At 34.7% G+C, this 17824-nt stretch overlaps 1 protein-coding gene and 1 non-coding gene across 2 annotated transcripts; both read right to left on the bottom strand.

The window, feature by feature from the left end:
* Window positions 1–1276: 1276 nt before the first annotated feature.
* LOC142626422 (mitochondrial uncoupling protein 5) lies at window positions 1277–2777 on the bottom strand. The gene has a single exon (XM_075800245.1). The coding sequence runs from the start codon at window positions 2334–2336 to the stop codon at window positions 1359–1361; it is 978 nt and encodes a 325-aa protein (XP_075656360.1). The 5' UTR covers window positions 2337–2777; the 3' UTR covers window positions 1277–1358.
* Window positions 2778–11886: 9109 nt separating this feature from the next.
* Window positions 11887–11968, bottom strand: TRNAS-GCU (transfer RNA serine (anticodon GCU)). The gene has a single exon. It is a non-coding gene; the product is annotated as a tRNA-Ser (tRNA).
* Between the last annotated feature and the right edge of the window lie 5856 nt (window positions 11969–17824).

The raw sequence follows: 17824 nt of genomic DNA, 5'->3' as shown, positions 1-17824 counted from the left end.
TAAACACTACAATAAAATAATATTTCATTTAACCACAAAAACACAACCACAACCAAAAGTAGTGTGGACGCATGATGGACATTGGGAGAGAGAGGGAGAGGTAGTGAGCAAAGAAACAAAAGCAGTGTGAACACAAAATAAAAAGTATTTTTTTTTTACCTTTCACTTATCATGCACAGCCAAAAGTAATTGTGTACTATAGCTGTGGAGCCAAAAAATATAGCTTTGGCTCCATTATTGTAGGCTACATTTTGATATTTAGTGGTGCAGCTATAGAGCTATTTAACACCACTATTGCTAGTGCTTCTATACTTCTATCAAACTATCTTTAGATTCTTTACTGCGCAGGCCCAAAAAAAAAAAAAATTCCTTTTATTGTCAAAATCAAAACCTCTTCTTTTTTTTTTTTTCTTTTTTTCTAAACGCTTGATTCAGATATGTGCTAAACATTCAATTCACTACCTGTATTCTTGCCAAATATAGCTAGACCAATTTACATTTCCAGCTGTTATTACAGTTTCAATTACGTTAAGTCATACTTGTAACTATCATGCAAGCAATAATCTCAAATACACCCATCAAACAAACATACAGCAAATGCACGTTTTTGTTTTTTAGTGAACAAATTGAACTTCTCAACTCTCAAATGTGATGTGTAGAATTCTTTGCTCGATTGCTTCTAAACTCTAGACAATAAAACCCGCCAAAATTGATACAGTTTCAAGTTAGACTAATTAAATAATGGTAACTTCCAAAATCTTAAAATTCCAGGCCAACTTCTGAATTTATACAACATTGACTTCCAATTAAATAAAAGATTGAATAACTTCTATAATCTAGCTCATTACCTCGTCATCTTGAACAAGTAGATCGAGTTTGACTAATACTTAATTGAATAAAAAAGAGTTCGTATGAGAAACAAATTGAAACGCTATCACAAAAAGACATGCTGACTATCACCATAGGGTGTGGTTTGATAATAAGAGTTCTCAAATTATTTCATTTGGTAGGCAGTTTGAGCAATAACACTAGCAAAACTCCGGTGATATATATGGTATTACTTGTTGTAATCACGAGACATGAAATTGGTGGAGGAAACTAAGTTAATAAGAAATAGAAATAATATACCCATAATATTTTTACAACGAATATTTTTCACACAAAGCACACGATTGTTTTTTGTTTTGACTGTGACTAACCTGTTCTAGTCCTCCCAAACACAAGGAACCCAAACATAAAATAAATCATTAAAAAAATGAAAAGTAAACACATGACATTAAATAAAAACGAAACTTTAATTTAATATATTAATCAGTAACATTTTCGTCATCATCGACTATCATATCATGGAATCTCCATCAGAAATCCTTAAGCAACTTGCGAACCTGTTCGAGCGTGACGAACAGGACGACAGTGAAAGGTCCTTGCCTCGAGATCGTAGGAACAAACCCTTTGTAAAGAGCAAATGGTCCCTCAGCTCGCACAGTTTTCAACGCACAATCCCAAGCACCGGAGTAAGGTGGCTCAGTCCCTGGCTCCACCTTCATGTTCATCACTCGGGTCTTTATCACGTCGACCGGGTTCGACGCCACCGCCGCCACGAACCCCGCCGCGAAGCTCGCCGTCACGTGGGTCCCGAGCCCGTCTCTCATCACCCCCTTTTCCAGTATCATCTCCTTGATCTGATCGTAAGAAGCTAGCTGCGAAGCCGTGACCAGCATGGCTCGGTTTATAGTCAGACCCGAGCCGCGCCACAAGCTCGGCACTCCTTCTTGGCTCGCCATGCGTGAAATGGCGTCCACTACGCTCTTGTAGTTGCGCCGCTGAGCTTGGGGGAGCCGACCGTCGGCTTGCATGCGCACCATTGCCACGTCAGCCGGGTTTCCCACGGCGGCTCCGACGGCGCCGGCGATGAGCCCAGCCGCTATCTTTTGCACCAGCGTTATGTTCCCGGACTTTGGGTCGGACCACTTCTTTTTCAGAATATCGTACAGTCCCATTCGGGTCGTCGAATAGAGTGTCTGCCGGAGGATCGTGGCGGACACGCCCGTGAACAAAGCGGACACGCCTTCTTGTTGGACGATACGCACGCCGACGGCGATTGGACCCACCTTCGCCGCCGCGGTGGGGAGCGGCGGAGGCATGTGGATGGACCCAGGAGCCGAAAGCGACGTCGTGTGGAAAGCTAGAGCTGGGCGGAGAGATTGGAGGTTCGGGTTCGGAACATGGGTTTCGCCTTGAAGTTGCATTCGGACCTTGATGAGGTCAAGTGGGTGAGTGGCACAGCCTGCCACAATTGAAGCTATGCCTCCTTCAACGAAACCCTTGAGACCCATTTTTTTGAATCAGCAAAAAAAGCTTAAACCGTTCAAAAACAAGAACTTTGTGAATGTTAGATAGAAAGAATGGAATTATATGGGGTTTAGCTTTTAGGGGCTAAATTTAGAATATTCAAGCTCAAGGGAAAGTCTTTATTTTTATTTTTAAGCTTTTCAATGAAAGGACCAGTTAGAGTTTGGGTTCATCTCACTGGAAACCAAGAGATGAGAATGGAGGCCCAAGGCTATGGAAGAATAATGAGGAACGCTAGGCCTTTGAGACATATGCTATAAGAAAATGGCTCTTTGTCTTTTTTTGTGTTTGGGAGAGAAATGACCAATGGGTTTTGGGGTTGAGAGAGAGTGAGGAGAAGAGAGAATTTATAGAAGGGAAGTGCAGGTTAAGGAAAGAAGGTGGAAGGTTAGGTTCTTAGTTCTTACGCGAACACGATGATGAGTCGATCAGCAGTGAGAAAACAAAACTTACCAAATTGAAACACGGGGTTGTGCTTGTTGTGGGTCTCCACTAGTATAATTTTAATTTTAATTTTTTTTGAATTTTTTATTTTTAAAATTGTGTTTATATTCAAATTTCAAAACTTTTTTTTTAGTTATTTAATTGTCTACGAATCTCCACCTCACATCACAACCTTTCCAGAGACCTTCTGCTTGACTTTGAAGGTCGCTAAAGATGACTTGGGCTACCGACGACCACGAGCCAACCCATTTACTAGTTAGTTAATGCTATGCCGACCCTTTTTTTTTTTAATTAATACTAGACCAAAAAAAAAAAACTTGTTTTTGAGGTGTTTGTGTGCTTTCATTACATTAAAAGGAACTTACTAAAAAAACCAGGAAATTAATGATGATAAAGAATGATTTCGGTGGTTGTAGGCATTTTTGTGTGATTCACCCAACTTAGAAGATGGTTCTATGAGAGCCGTTTTATTTTTAGAATTATTAGATTTTATTAATTTATGATATTTTTAATTAAATTACAAATTAAATTATCTAACTTTAACTTCATCTAAGATTCAATTTAAATATATGGGCTTGATGAGTTTGGGATCTAGAATTAGAATGAGTCTAAAGAATTTGATGATTTGTATAGATTTACTTGCTAAATTCAAGAGAAAATATAGGCGAAAGTGAGTGGGGAGAAGAGAGAGAATCGGATGAGAGAGGAAAGATAAAAAGGGGAAGAGAGAGAATAGAATTATAGAGGAGAAAGATAAAAAATTAAAATAAAATAAAAAGTTATAGCAACACTGTAATAAATATACACAGTTATTGTAGCAATAATGGATACATACAATGTTATACATAGACATATGTGGATAAATTTTAAACAAAATTTTTTGAAATTGTCCACTTTTTTTTTTTTTTGGCACCGATTGGTGCAAGTGCTCTATGAACTTTTTACCAAATCCAATGAGGCTTATCACAAAAAATGCACCAAATAATAGGGAGAGCAATTTTTTTTTTTATAGATTATCAATGTGGAACCATCAATAACTAATCCTTTAGAAATGCATTCCATGTGCCACACCGAAATATTCACACAAGCAGCAATGTTTTCACACTTATTAGTTATTAAGAACTACCATACCTAATTACGTATGATAGTTCACGTAGTGTAAGAATGAGGAATTGGGTTTTATCAATCCTACAACGTTTCCAATTGACACGAGAAGAGTTCGAGAGAAATTATCTATATCTATATACTACTGTGGGGTACGACAATTTAATATGATAACAATGCCACGTGTCATACCCGCCGCCGAGGAGCCCAATGCAGTTCTGAGGAGACCATCCCTTTGGACAGTGAGGCCAGATAGGTGAGCCATGGCCACGTCAACGGCACAACATTAAAGGAGGTCACACTGTAGGGGAAGAACTCCAAAGAAGGGGTTAAGCCTGTCGTGTCTGAAAGGATGGAAGCTACCATCACATTAATTGCACCCCACCAAACTCTCTGGCCGCATTTATGTTGAGAAGACCCTTGAACACCGTCTTGGTTGTCGCAACTCACAGAAGATTTGGGGAAACGTTTGATGGGACAAGCACTAGGGTGGTGGCCTGCGTGATCAACAAATGGAGGGTCAAGATCAATGGAAAAAGGCTATATAACGTAAGCAACCTACCAGAACAAGGGATCATATGAAAATTGTTGAAGAAGACACTGTAGCAACCAAGAACTAGAATTGTAACCAGGTTTAAAGAAGTATATTCAAGAACTACACTTCTCGGACTTTGCCGAGGAGGGATTTTCTTTGCACACAGCTTAATTTTCATTGCTTTCTTACTATTCTTAATCCACTATGCGCGTTGCTCAATCCATTGAAACCTAGTTTTTAAGCTCACTTTCTACAAATTCATTGTATTGGACTCTTTGGGCCTTAATCCAGTCATTTTTTGGGCTTAGGACATAAAAACCGCTCTTAGAACTACTATTTAAGGGGCTTCCCTATTTGGGATTCACTTTTTTTTGTTCAAAAATACCTCTACACTCTTAGGTTTAAGTAAAGACAAAATTAAAGGATAATCCAGTAAAAATACAACTCTAACTCCCACTAAAATATTGCCTAAAAAATAAGGTTACTCTCATGTTAAATTTTAAATTGTTTTATCCACTTATAAATTAAATTCTCAAAAAAAAAAAAAATAAAGACACAAATTTCTTTTTTCTATACTACTATTTAGGGGGCTTTCTCTATTTGAGCTTCTCCTTTTTTTTGGGACTATAAAATAGGACCATTAACCCCAATGTTTTCACTTTTTTTTTTCTTTTCCTTTTTCCCCCATTTATCAAGACTTAAACCTCTCTCTCTCTCTCTCTCTCTCTCTCTCTCTCTCTCTCTCTCTCTCTCTTTTCAAATCTCTTCTTCTTTATTATTGAATTATAAAAAAAATGTGATTTTTAATGTACTCCCTTTTTTTAATGATTTGTTTATTTATTTATTTATGTTGGTGTTTGAGTTGTTTTCTTTCACATCTGTTTGTACTAAATTTATTTTTTTCATTTTAATGAATGTATTTTCTATATCTAAAATAAAAATCACTATGCGTGTGGTTTAATTGGATAGAAGAGAAAAATGTCTCAAATTGAGATGAATGAAAAATTATGACACTAAATTCAAAAAAGCCTCATTGCATGTGTGAAGCATATGTGATGAGATTAGTTTCTCTTAAATTTTTTATTTTATTTATTTAAGGCAAGACTTGGGTATAGTACTTAAGTACTATTTTTTAGATTCCCCTCTTAATTAAGATTCTGCCATGTAACTTTTTTCTTATATGATAAAAGTGTATTTTTTAGTTAAGTAATCACATGACAGCATTTTAAGAGGAGAATCTAAGGGATAACAGCTAAGTTACAGTAAGTTTTGTCATTTTATTTATGTATATATAATAACCATAGATTTGAGCCCATATTCCTTTTTTATAAAAGAATAAGGTAAACCAATGAATCAAAAGACTACTCGCAAATTAAATCTTATTTAATCAAAACGATTAATAATATCAAAAAAAAAAAAAAAAAAAATATATATATATATATATATATATATATGTCACCCTCATGAGAAATTCTCAAACTTAACTAAATCTTATATCATCATTAATTTAGTAAGAATAAAAATTTCTACGGATTTCATTAAATCATGAAATGGCTAAAATCATTACTTAAAGCTATGGTTCAAATTCTTTTAAAGGCTCGAATAGACTTTGTAACTCTTATGAGTCGATGATAATAAATTGTGACTATTTTTTAGGATAGAAAATAAGTTATGACTCTTAAGGATTTCAAACACCACCTACTTTATTTACCATTTTTGACGAGGGATAGAGACTAGAGAGGGTGGATTAGTTATTGGATGAGGTACAAGAAAGTGTGGTATCGATCGTTGATTCATTTCGGGTTCTATCCCATAATCCCAGCTTTATGTGACATTGGTTGCTATTCTTTAAAAAGTCATAAAACTCTTTTATAAAAAAAAGTCATAATCTTGTTTGTGAATTCGTACGTAAGATACAGCACAAAACATCAAATCGATTTCTCAAGCATCACGTGACATCCAAAATACTTCCCCCATAAACGCGTAGAGTCATAGATGGATATTTATAATTACATATTAGAGATTCTCCTAGATTTTTTTGAGCAAGAAAAAGTGCATGTAATGAACCAAATGATTGCAAGAAATTTTTTTTGTTGGATAGTTTATACCTTTTGGTCGGGACGAATTTTGAATCTAAATCTTTCAATCAGTAATACAAAATTTTACCAATTAAATTAATCAAAATACACCGTAATCGCTTAGGACTGAGATCACCTGATTCCCAAACTTTGCTTCTAGAGGTCAAAAGTGCCATTAATTATTATACAGGGATAGGTCCTTGGTTGGTAACCAGTAATCCACAAAGGATTTGGTTAATGCTAATCAGTCATGGCCTTGTGGTAAAAGTGTTGAATCTTGGGAAAGGTGGTGGTAACGTGGCGGAGGGCACATTATTCAGTTTCAAATTAAATACATGCAATTGAGTAGGGGAAGAGTCTATTTAGTGGGCACCAAATGCTATTATTGACTTGGACACCCATTTTATTTACCCACTACAAATCTTGAAGAAAGTTTTATATATATATATATTAAGGCCCTTTTGGGTCTTTCCAAATGCTGTCCACCTGTCCAGTTTTGATTAGAAAAAATAGTAGAATGGCACCAAGGGTCACTGACTAGAATTGCACAAGTCCTGACTCACAAGTCCAATCAATGACTAGAATTGCACAAGTCCAATCAATGACTAGAATTGCACAAGTCCAAACTGACCAAGTTTAGGGCTCAGAGTCAGACCAAAAAGTGCGAGGTATTATTTGGGGAAGGCATTCAATTGAGCCGGCTTCTATAGGCTAAATATATATAGGCCTCTTTATGAATACTAGTGTGGGTGGCATGTGCCTTGAACTTGCCACCTCTTGAGAGAAAAAATTAAGGTTGTATTTTTATTTGAAGAATTATGAAATTATATACATAAAAAAAAATATATGTCATACAGAGTTAATTTTATTCGTATAAAAATTTTAATACATATTTGCTAAAGGTAATATCTACTCATTAAAAACTTCTAAAAATGATAATAAATATCATAATCTTTCAACAATAAGCAACTAAATTTTGCTAAAACCTTGTCACAATATTTAAATTTTTGCAACGAATGATGTTATATGTTATAATTGAAACTCTTTATCAAATACCTATTACCATACATGATGAAAATGTTTTCATTCATACTTTCTTCTTTATCATTCTACATGAGTCTAGGTGCAATTTTTAGTTTAATTAGTTTTTAATGAACACCCATTTTAGGCAAAAAAGAAAGAAAGGGAAAGATAGGTAAAAAAAGGCAAGGAAATAAAATATCTTATATCAACATTCCAACTTTCTAAACATTACTACCATCTAAAACTCAAAATACATGAAGAAAATTTTTGGAATGTTAAAATTTAGGGAGAGTATTTTAGACATTACACAATGGAATATTTTAAGAGCTTTCATTAGAGTTTAATTGAGAGAATAACAGTTCTTTTTCCAAAATATTAAGGGGGAAATTGCTTGATTTTAAAAGTTTAAGGAGGAATTGTGAATTACCCTAAACATAAAGGGTGAAAAGTATTTTAATCCTAAGTTTTTGTGTGTGTGTGTGTCTAAAACTATGTATTTTTACTTAAAATGGTGCAGAAGGAAAAAACAAAAAAAAAAACAAAAAATCAATCTAAGAAAACTATAAGTGAAACAATGAATTTTGGCTCAACAAAAATTGACTAATAAAAAAAAAATTTCTAGAGACACAAAGAATGGCACCACATTTTCACAATATCTTTATAACTTTGTTATATTTTTCTTTGACTTGTAAAGAATTGAAACCTTAGCAGTTGTGAAAATATTGTGACAACAACAAAATGTCTTAACATTTTTCACAAGAGAAATGTTATGTCTATGATATTTTCATTATAAATCATAAGTTGTAGGTTGTTACGAGTTGTTATTGGTAGGCAAAAAATTAATTTCATTGGTAAGTTTAAATTAGAATTACAATTTACCACTAAGATTTGTTATTAAAATGTTATGAAAAATGTTGTGAATGTAGTACTTTTTTTTTCGCAATACCTTTATTTTTAGTTGTGATAATAGTATTAAATGCTAAGTGTTATATCTATAATACTTTTACAACAATTTTTTTTTTTTTTTGAGAAATCAAAAAGGAGTATTATTACTTCAACACAAACTTTTTCAACACAGACAAGGAAGGTAACATCACTATGGATGTCCTCTTGCTAGATTTGAGGGCAATATGTTGGGAAATTGCCTCAAATTCCAATTGTGACTTGAAAAGTCAATTAGGTTTCCTAGTTGAATAAGTAAAAATTAATTTGGATTTCCTTATTGTAGAAGGAAAGACTATTCCTTAGTGTGAAGGAAATCTATTCTTTATTACAGAGGTAATGTATTCCTAATCCAAGAGGGAATAGATTCCTTGTTAAAGAGGTAATGTATTTCTAGTCCAAGAGGGAATAACAAAAGAGTCTTATAAATAGACAATGCTACAAAGAATTTGAGGGCTTTGACTTTGGCCCAAGGGTCCTCCCTATGGGGAGAGGGAAAATAGAGTGTGAAACCAAGAGAGAGAAAATGGATTTTCGCTTGGGAGGAATGCAAAGGAAGGAGAGAGTAAGGTACTGCCGCCTTCAAGAAGATAGTAAGGGAAGAGAGAGCAAAATGTTGCCGCCTTTGAGGAGATAGACAAGGAGGAGAGAGTAAATGGTTGCTGCCTTCATGAGACACAAGAGAGTGTGTGTGAGCAAAGAAAAACAAGAAGGTTTTTCTTTGGCCATGAGACACAAAAAGAGTGTGTGTGAAAGCAAAGAAAAATAAGAAAAATAAGAGAGATTTTTCTTTAGCCGTGAGACATGCACAAGAGATATTGTAATTGATTTGAGAACAGTGAAATTATTCGGAGTTTGTTCAGTGGTTTTTTCCCTTCAAGAGAAAGAGTTTTCCACTTAAATATTTGTGTTCTTGTATGTGATTATTATTTTGAATTGCAAATATTGTTGATAATATTATTTGGGACCCAACACAATAGAATGTTTTTCCAATTTGACTAACTTATTAGCAACGGCATTGCCATTGCGTTTTACATGAGAAAAATAACATGAATAGAAGTTAAGAGCAGCACACTTCGAGTCCTCCACTATATTGCCAAACGATGCTAGGCAATCTGATTCAGAGTTGAGGTGTTTGCTGATAGTTTTAAAGTCCCCTTCGATCACCACGTCTCACAATCCTACCTCATGTGCAAAAGACATGGCTCTTCGGCAAGCCAAAGCTTATATATCTTCTACAGTAGGGGGCAAAGAGGTTTTTTCAGAGATAGTAGCTATCACTTCGCCCTTGGAGTCACGTATCACAATCCCAATACCTGCCATTCGGAAATCCTGAAAAATGGCCCCATCGAAATTCACTTTGTATGTGAGGCCTGTGAGGGGGTGCCAATGAGGAAGGTGAGTGCTCGGGGAAAGAGGGAGGATCGAGGGCTGCACCTGAGCCATTTGGAACTTCCATAGCCACTTGATTGCATCTGCATAAATCTTGTGGTTTGGCAGGAAGCTCTTGCCCATTGTCTTAGCGTTTCGATTAAACCAGATACTCCAAGCTAGAATTGCAAAAGTCTCAGCTAGCATTGGTCTTTTGTAGAGGACAAAACCTTGAAATAGGTCCCTAAAATTTGCAAAATTTTCATGTAGTGGATTTTGCAGGTTTGTTCTTCCCACCAAATATCCTTGAGACTAATGCCGCCCCACAAAGCATGAACTGTATCTTCATTCTCTCTATGGCAGAGATCACAAGTGGGGTTAGCAGCGGCTTTCCTTTTGAATAAGTTCAGTTTAGTTGGCAGAGACTCGTTGAAGGCTCTCCACATGAAATGTCTAACCTTGTTTGGGACATCAAGGTTCCAAAGTTTCCGCCAAAAGGCCTTATGAGCCCGTGGATTTGATGACCCTAGTTTTGCAGCAGCTGAAGTTTCAGCGAGTAAACAATAGGCACTCTTTGTGGAATAGGTACCGTTATTTGTTTCTCGCCATATGAGAGTGTCCTCAGTGGATCAGTTGCTTAATGGGATGCTTAGGATGGCTTCAGCTTCAAAGGGCAAAAATTCATGTTGAACCCGATTAACAATCCAGCTTGGGTTATCTTCATCAATGAAGGCGCAAACCCGCAAGTTGCTTGGGAAGTGTTTATGGGGAGACAAAACTTGACTTGCTTGCTGGCCCGGAAGCCACTTATCACCCCTAATTCGAACCTTCTTCCCATCACCAATCCTCTAAGCAGCACCTAGCCAGACCACTTCTTTTGCTTTCAAGATACTCTGCCATGCATAGGAACCTTTTTGCCCAACACTGTCACCCAACATAGAGTAGTTCAGAAAATATTTTGCCTTAAATACCTTGTAGAAGAGCGAGTCTGTGTTGTGCAATAGACGCCATACCTGTTTTCCCAAGAGAGCCAAATTGAAGTTTCGAATGTCCTTAAATCCCAAACCACCTTGGCATTTAGGATGGCAACGTTTATTCCACCCAACCTAATGAAATTTTCTGTTCTCTCTCTTGTATCCCCACCAGAACTTTCGAATAAGAGATTCAATGTCCTTGCATAGACTCTTTGGTAGTTTAAAGAACCCCATGGTGAAGGTGGGCATAGCTTGCAAAATAGCCTTAATCAGGACTTCTTGCCCCGCTTACAACAAATCTTCGATTGTAAGTAATTAATGATTCTAATTTAAACATACCACTAAAATTATTTTTCCCAGCAATAATAATAAATAATAATTTGTTACTTAAAATTTATTATAAAAATGTTGTGGGCATAATAATTTTTTAATGTTAACAATTTTTCTTTCTCACCAAACTCACCTTTTACAAAAGACAAAGGTACCAAATTTACTGTAGCCAGAGCCATTGGCTCTTTTTATATAGCTAGTAGATGAGGTGAAAGAACCAACTAAATATAGGCCCCTTTATGAATATGATGTGACTTAGCTTGCAAAATAGCCTTAATCAAGACTTCTTGCCCCGCCTATAACAAATCTTCGATTGTAAGTTATTAATGATTCTAATTCAAACTACCACTAAAATTATTTTTCCCAGCAATAATAATAAATAATAACTTGTTACTTAAAATTTATTATAAAAATTTTGTGGACATAATAATTTTTTTAATGTTAACAATTTTTCTTTCTCACCAAACTCACCTTTTACAAAAGACAAATGTACCAAATATTCTATTGCCAGAGCCAGTGGCTCTTTTTATATAGCTAGTAAATGACGTGAAAGAACCGACTAAATATAGACCCCTTTATAAATATGATGTGAAAACACCAAAAAGAAAGAAAGAAAAAAGAAGAAGGTCCTACGCCCCTTTATGAATATATGTGAAAGAACCAAAAAGGAAGGAAAAAAAAAAAGGTCCCTTTATTAATATGATGTGAAAGAACCAAAAAAACAAAAGGGTTGCGTCGCCTGAGAGATTCGAACTCTCGCGGGGAAACCCCATGTACTTAGCAGGCACACGCCTTAACCACTCGGCCAAAGCGACTCTTGATGACATTTCGACAGCATAGAAAAGTATTAACAAAGGATATTCGCTTATGATTTGCATGTAAGTTACGTCGTTATTGGCTTATGGGCGGCTTGTGGCTTACACATATTTTGATTTCTTCGCAAGAGTTATTATTTTTAGTAAAGGGGGAAGATTATTCTTTTCTTCTCTCCTTCGAATAACAACAACATGGAAGAAGACTAGTCACGTTGCTTTCATTAAAGAAAAAGTTAAATTGGTTATCTCAAGCTACATTTCCCTACGTAAATAGAGATGGTTAGAGATTATATGAATCAGAATCATGTTATATTAGGGGCAAAATTAGAATTTTAAGAATGAGAATTAACTAACCAATATTATTCTTAGAGCACATGATGAATTAACTAACCAATATTATTAGAAGGGGAAGGAGTTTATTCCTTTCTTCTCTATTTCGAATAACAATAATAAGGAATAAGAATATGTATATTATTCGTCTTACTTTTCTTACTTATATTAAAGAAAAAGCTAAATTGGTTACCTCAAGCGACATTTCATTACATCATTAGTAGAGACGGTTAGAGGTTGAATGAATCATTTCATGTCATATTAGAGGTGAAACTAGAATTTTGAGAATGATAGGATCAAAATAATAACAAATATAAAAGTTTAACAAAATTTTGAAGTCATATAAAAAATATGAAGATTTTAAGGAACCAATCATATATATTTAAAAGTATTTACAATAGTTCCACCCTGGCCTTATATATAAAGAAAGTAGGAAACGGCTTGGGACCAAATGCATTAAGATGTGGAGACATGTCAAACATTTGTCATGTGTCCACATTTTAATGGGATCACTAGACCTAAACCTTGTCCTATATATAAACCTATTGTTAACTTGAGATTGTTTGTTTATTAATATTTCGACCATTTTTTCAATCCAATTTATAGCCTTGCAAGTTGTAGATGTCGGTTTAGTTTTTGACCTTCTTGAGTTTGATGGGTGGATTAGTTTTGTGAGTGTTTGAGTCAGGGGTGGCTTTACCTTAAGGCTTGAGGGTTCAAATGAACCCCTTGACCTAGCCATATATATATAAATTTTTAAATTTTTTGAGCGCCTAAAATAAAATTTTGAACCTCCTAACACTAAATTTCGTTTAAACCCAGTTGATATAAGTTTGAATACAATCATCTTAATCCTTATTTTACAATATTTTCACAATAAAGGTTAAGTGGCAAGTTGTACTTGGTTTTTATCAGGACTCACAATTAACATCACTTTTTTCTTACCTTTAGCAACTTGCCCCCTAGGTTATGTTGTGAAAGTGTTGTGTTAATAACATTACTCTTAAAAATATTTAACTTTATAAGAAAGAAAAAAAAAGTATCAAATTTTTGCTCATTCGTTAAAAATAAAAAAAGACTTTTTTTCCAAGACTTTGGCTTACTTTTCCATTGGCAGCAGAATAAAGTTGTTATTTCCTATACTTTTCTTCTTCATCAACAAAAAGGTACACAATTGTTACAACTAACAGATCTCTATCTATATCTATGATTATTTCCTCATTTTCTCTATCCTTCTTTTTCCCTTCTATGTTTTTTTAGTTTTTCTCTCTATTTGATCAAGTAGTTTGATAAATGATCTGTAGATTTCCAAAGCCAAAAAGTCTTTTAGTACTTGCTCCAATTCCAAGAGACTAACCAAGTGTATGGTTAAAAAGTCATACACTTCGAAAGTTAAAACTTATATCAGTTACTATTTTTTTTCTTCTTAGTTTCACATTTACTGTTAGTCTGACTCCAAGAGACTGACTACGTGTATTATTAGTTATTTATTATATTTGTTTATGCATTCAATGATTGTTTTCCTACTGATATTTATACTAAATTATATTTAGAATATTATTTTAAATTATTGTATAATGTATATAATATGGAAGTTGCACATATAATTTTTTTTAATTATTTTATTTTTTTACTTGCCCCCATAATAAATTTTTAGCTCTATCACTGTTAGACCCTCTAGAAAAAAAATCTTGGAGCTGCCACTGGTTTGAGTAATTCCAAAATAACATTACCATGTCATCAACGCACATGTTTCAATGGCACATTCTATACTGTATAGCATCCAACAGTGGAAGTAGCCAAATTCTTATCTAGCACTATAGATGGAAAGTATGTTCATCCACAACATTTTATGTTTTAATTGACTATAATTAATTTGTCCAATAATATGAAATTTTAGAGCCATGATTTTCTTTTTTGAGATAGAGAACGGTAGGTAGTTTGAGCCATGAAATCTTAACAAGTAGCCCTCCGTCTCAAATTAGGTAAATGCTTAGATCATTCACATTCATTTATACCAAAAAAAAAAAAAACATTTTACCTCACCAAAAAACTAATTTACCTATTTTATATAATTACTTTAACAACACATTCTATGTCTCATTCTTTGTGTAGGGATGGTAGGCCCAAAAGGGTGTATTGGGTCAGGGGTCCTGTTCGAGGAGATTCAATGATCCAAGGATAGGTAGACGCTTGCGTGGGGGTGCAAGACAATGGATGGGCAAAGGGGTTTAGCTTTAAGGTTCCAGGAAGTATGTCCGAGGACAACTTTCACCTCGGCTTAATAGGGCAGAGGTCAAAAGGGTTGGCCTGACATTAGGGGCAGCGTTCTGGGCGATTCTACTGGTCGGGATAAGCATCAAGAAGGGATAAGATAAAAGGGAAGCTAAGAAATATTTAAGAGAAAGCTGCTACCATCGCATTAATGCCCTACAGCTAACTCTCTGGCCACATTAATGTGGAGGTGATACCTGAACAGTAATATTCAGCTTTACAGCTATCCCTAGAAATTTTAGGAGGGTGCTGATGGGATAAGGATTAAAGCCAATAACTTGACCTACATGTGGAGGGTGAAGATGAAGAAGAAAGAAGGGAATGTAAGGTAAAGAAATGCCATTATAGAGGATCTATATGAGAATTGAGAGAAAAAGATTGGAGCAATAAGAGTTGGACTTGTAACCAAATTCAAAAAGAGATATATACAAGAACTAGTCTCCTCGGATTGTGCCGAGAGCGATTTTCTTTGGGAAAAACCAGTTTATTCTTGTTTTCTTGTCATCTGGATCCACTATAATTGTTATCTAACTCATCAAAGCCTAGTTTTCTAGCCCACTCTCTATAAATTCATTGTATTAGGCTCTTTGGACCTAAATCTTTTTACCTTTTGGGCATAGGAACCAAACTGTGTCCTTACACTTTGTTTTATAATATATTACATTAAAATAATATTATTTGAATGATAAAGTAAGAGAGAAAAGAGACAAATTGTGGGTTTTTTTTTTTTTTTTGCATTTTTTATGAATTGTATTAGCTATTTTGCATTTTAATGAGTTATGCATAGCCCAATGAGAATACTTTTATAAGATAACACATGTTTTAATTTTTAATGGAACAAATAAACATTTCAATATTTAAAAGGTTATATTAGAGCAACTAGATTAGTTCGTGCAAATTTTTTGTCTATTTTGTAAGAAAAAACCTACTTTTTCTATTTTACATATCTACTTTTACAAAACACCCACATCAGTTTATCTATTCTACACATTTATTCAATAAAATATTCATTCTTTTTACATTTTTTATTATTTCCTTCTCTCCCCTCTCTGGAACCCTCTCACAGACCCAACACAAATCCAAAATCACCCACACCCAACCACCGTATTCTCTGTCGAGCTACAGACCCAAAACAAACCCAAAATCACCCACACCCAGCCGCCAGCCACCATCTTCTTCGTCGAGCTACAGACCCAACACAAACCCAAAATTACCCACACCCAACCAGCCACCGTCTTCTCAACGCGGAACTCGAAGCTCGACCGCGAATTCTCTGTCATCGCCAACATGTTAAAGAAGATCGAGCCCTTGGATACTTTGGTTGTATCCAAGGTTGTTTCTGATTCGACCAAGGATTCCACGAAGCAGATCATTTCCACTATGCTAGGCTTACTCCTGTCCAATCAATTCTCCGTCACCATCTCCGTTTCCAAACGGCCAAACCCAACACAAACCCAAAATCACCCACACCCAGCCACCAGCTACCATTAACGATCAAATAGAACAAACCCGTCGGAATCACCGACGAGTTCAACAGCAAGTTGAGATGATCGGATTGTTGGATCGGAAAGGCTGATCGGCTTTGCAGTGCAGAGTTGAGATGAGAGAAAGAGAAAGTTGTGATGAAATGAGAAAGAGAGAGTTGAGATGAGAGTCAGAGGTAGGAGAGAGAAAAAAAAAATAAAATATCAAATACACGAGTTACAGTAATCGTGCATATATGCACGGTTACTGTAGCAATTGTGTATAAATACATAATTTTACCCCCACTAATGTGAGTATTTTTTTGGCCAAAATGTGTAGAATGAAGGGATTTTTGTATTTTAGAAGACTATACACCCATTGATGTGGATGCTCTTACGTGGACTATGTGTATTCTGATTCTTTATGCTCCCACCCACATGTGTTTTGTGATGTTGGGGTTTTATTATATTTATTTATGTTGGGATTTTGAGAATCCAATTAGCTTGAGTATTATATTTCTTGCAAAAAAAAAAAAAATCAGAAAAGTTAAGATTATAGATGTCAGATGTAACTGAATCCATCTAGACTAACAACGAAAAAATAAAATATTACTCTCCTAGCTGATGCATATGCTACACCGCATTACCTTTTTTTTTTATAAAAATAAGAGAAATAGTAGTTTTGAAGAGAACTAGCCAAAAATATAATGTCTTTAATTAGATGAACAAAGGAAGAATGAGACGTATCACTTGGGTGAAGAGTATTTATGACATGCTGTGAATCTCCTTCAAAGATTGAGTGAGAAATTCCAACTTCTTTTGGCAAAAAAAACAATTGAGTCATTTAAAAACAATGTTGTAAATTGTGTGAAGAATGAAGTATCTAATAATAAAAAAATCCCACTCAGCCTTGTAATTATTGTTTTCCCCCTTTATTTAGCTTTTTATTTGCTTTTGTCCTTAATGATATTCATATCAATTGTAATCACGACCAAGAAGCACTAATTATTTTATTATTTACTTGTTAGAACATTTTAATATTAATTAATTAAAATGGATTTATATGACTATGTAAATGAAAAGATATATGATTTAGTATGGAAAATAAAGAGTTAGTGGAATGTTTAATCATATATTGAAAAGAAAATAGACAATTTTATTCTTTTTATTGTGGTGATTAATAGGCTGATATGTATTGTAGCAATTTGTGGGTTAGATACATTCAGAATAATTTCCTTATTCATTAGTGAGTAAATGACATTTTTTATTATGGAAAATGAAAAGTCATTCAACTACTTAATGGATTCGTTGTTAAGCCTCTTTACTTCTTCAAAAATTCTTTATCTCATCCATTAATTGTGTAACTTCAGCTCATCAGATTTATATTCAGAAATTAATCTTGTAATACCCATTACATTATAATAATGGACTAATTAATTAGATTAATATAATTTCTTGAGGCCCATTGAGCCTACAAATAGATTCATTCAGACCCAATCCATGAAACTGAAATATAACAGCGTTAAAACACAAAAAAAAAACCCAGCAATTGCAAGCATTCTTATACACTAAATAATAGAGAGGTTCTTGGTAAAGAATGGTGTTCAATCTGGCGGAGCTTTGGGTTTGGACACTTTGTGCTGAGGTTGTTTTAGTCATACGATATTTGTTGGACTGTTGTATCCTAGGGGAAACAAGTCAAAGAACGTTTGCACCAGCTACAAAGTTTAGCCAACCATGAGTTTGAATCTCCTTAAAGAGAGCGAGTGTCACACCTCAGTCTAAATAG

This window comes from Castanea sativa, chromosome 2 (genome assembly GCF_040712315.1).
Source record: "Castanea sativa cultivar Marrone di Chiusa Pesio chromosome 2, ASM4071231v1".
Classification (NCBI taxonomy): Eukaryota; Viridiplantae; Streptophyta; class Magnoliopsida; order Fagales; family Fagaceae; genus Castanea; species Castanea sativa.
The sequence above is the reverse complement of the archived record's forward strand: the minus strand, read 5'-3'. Positions and strand labels throughout refer to the sequence as shown.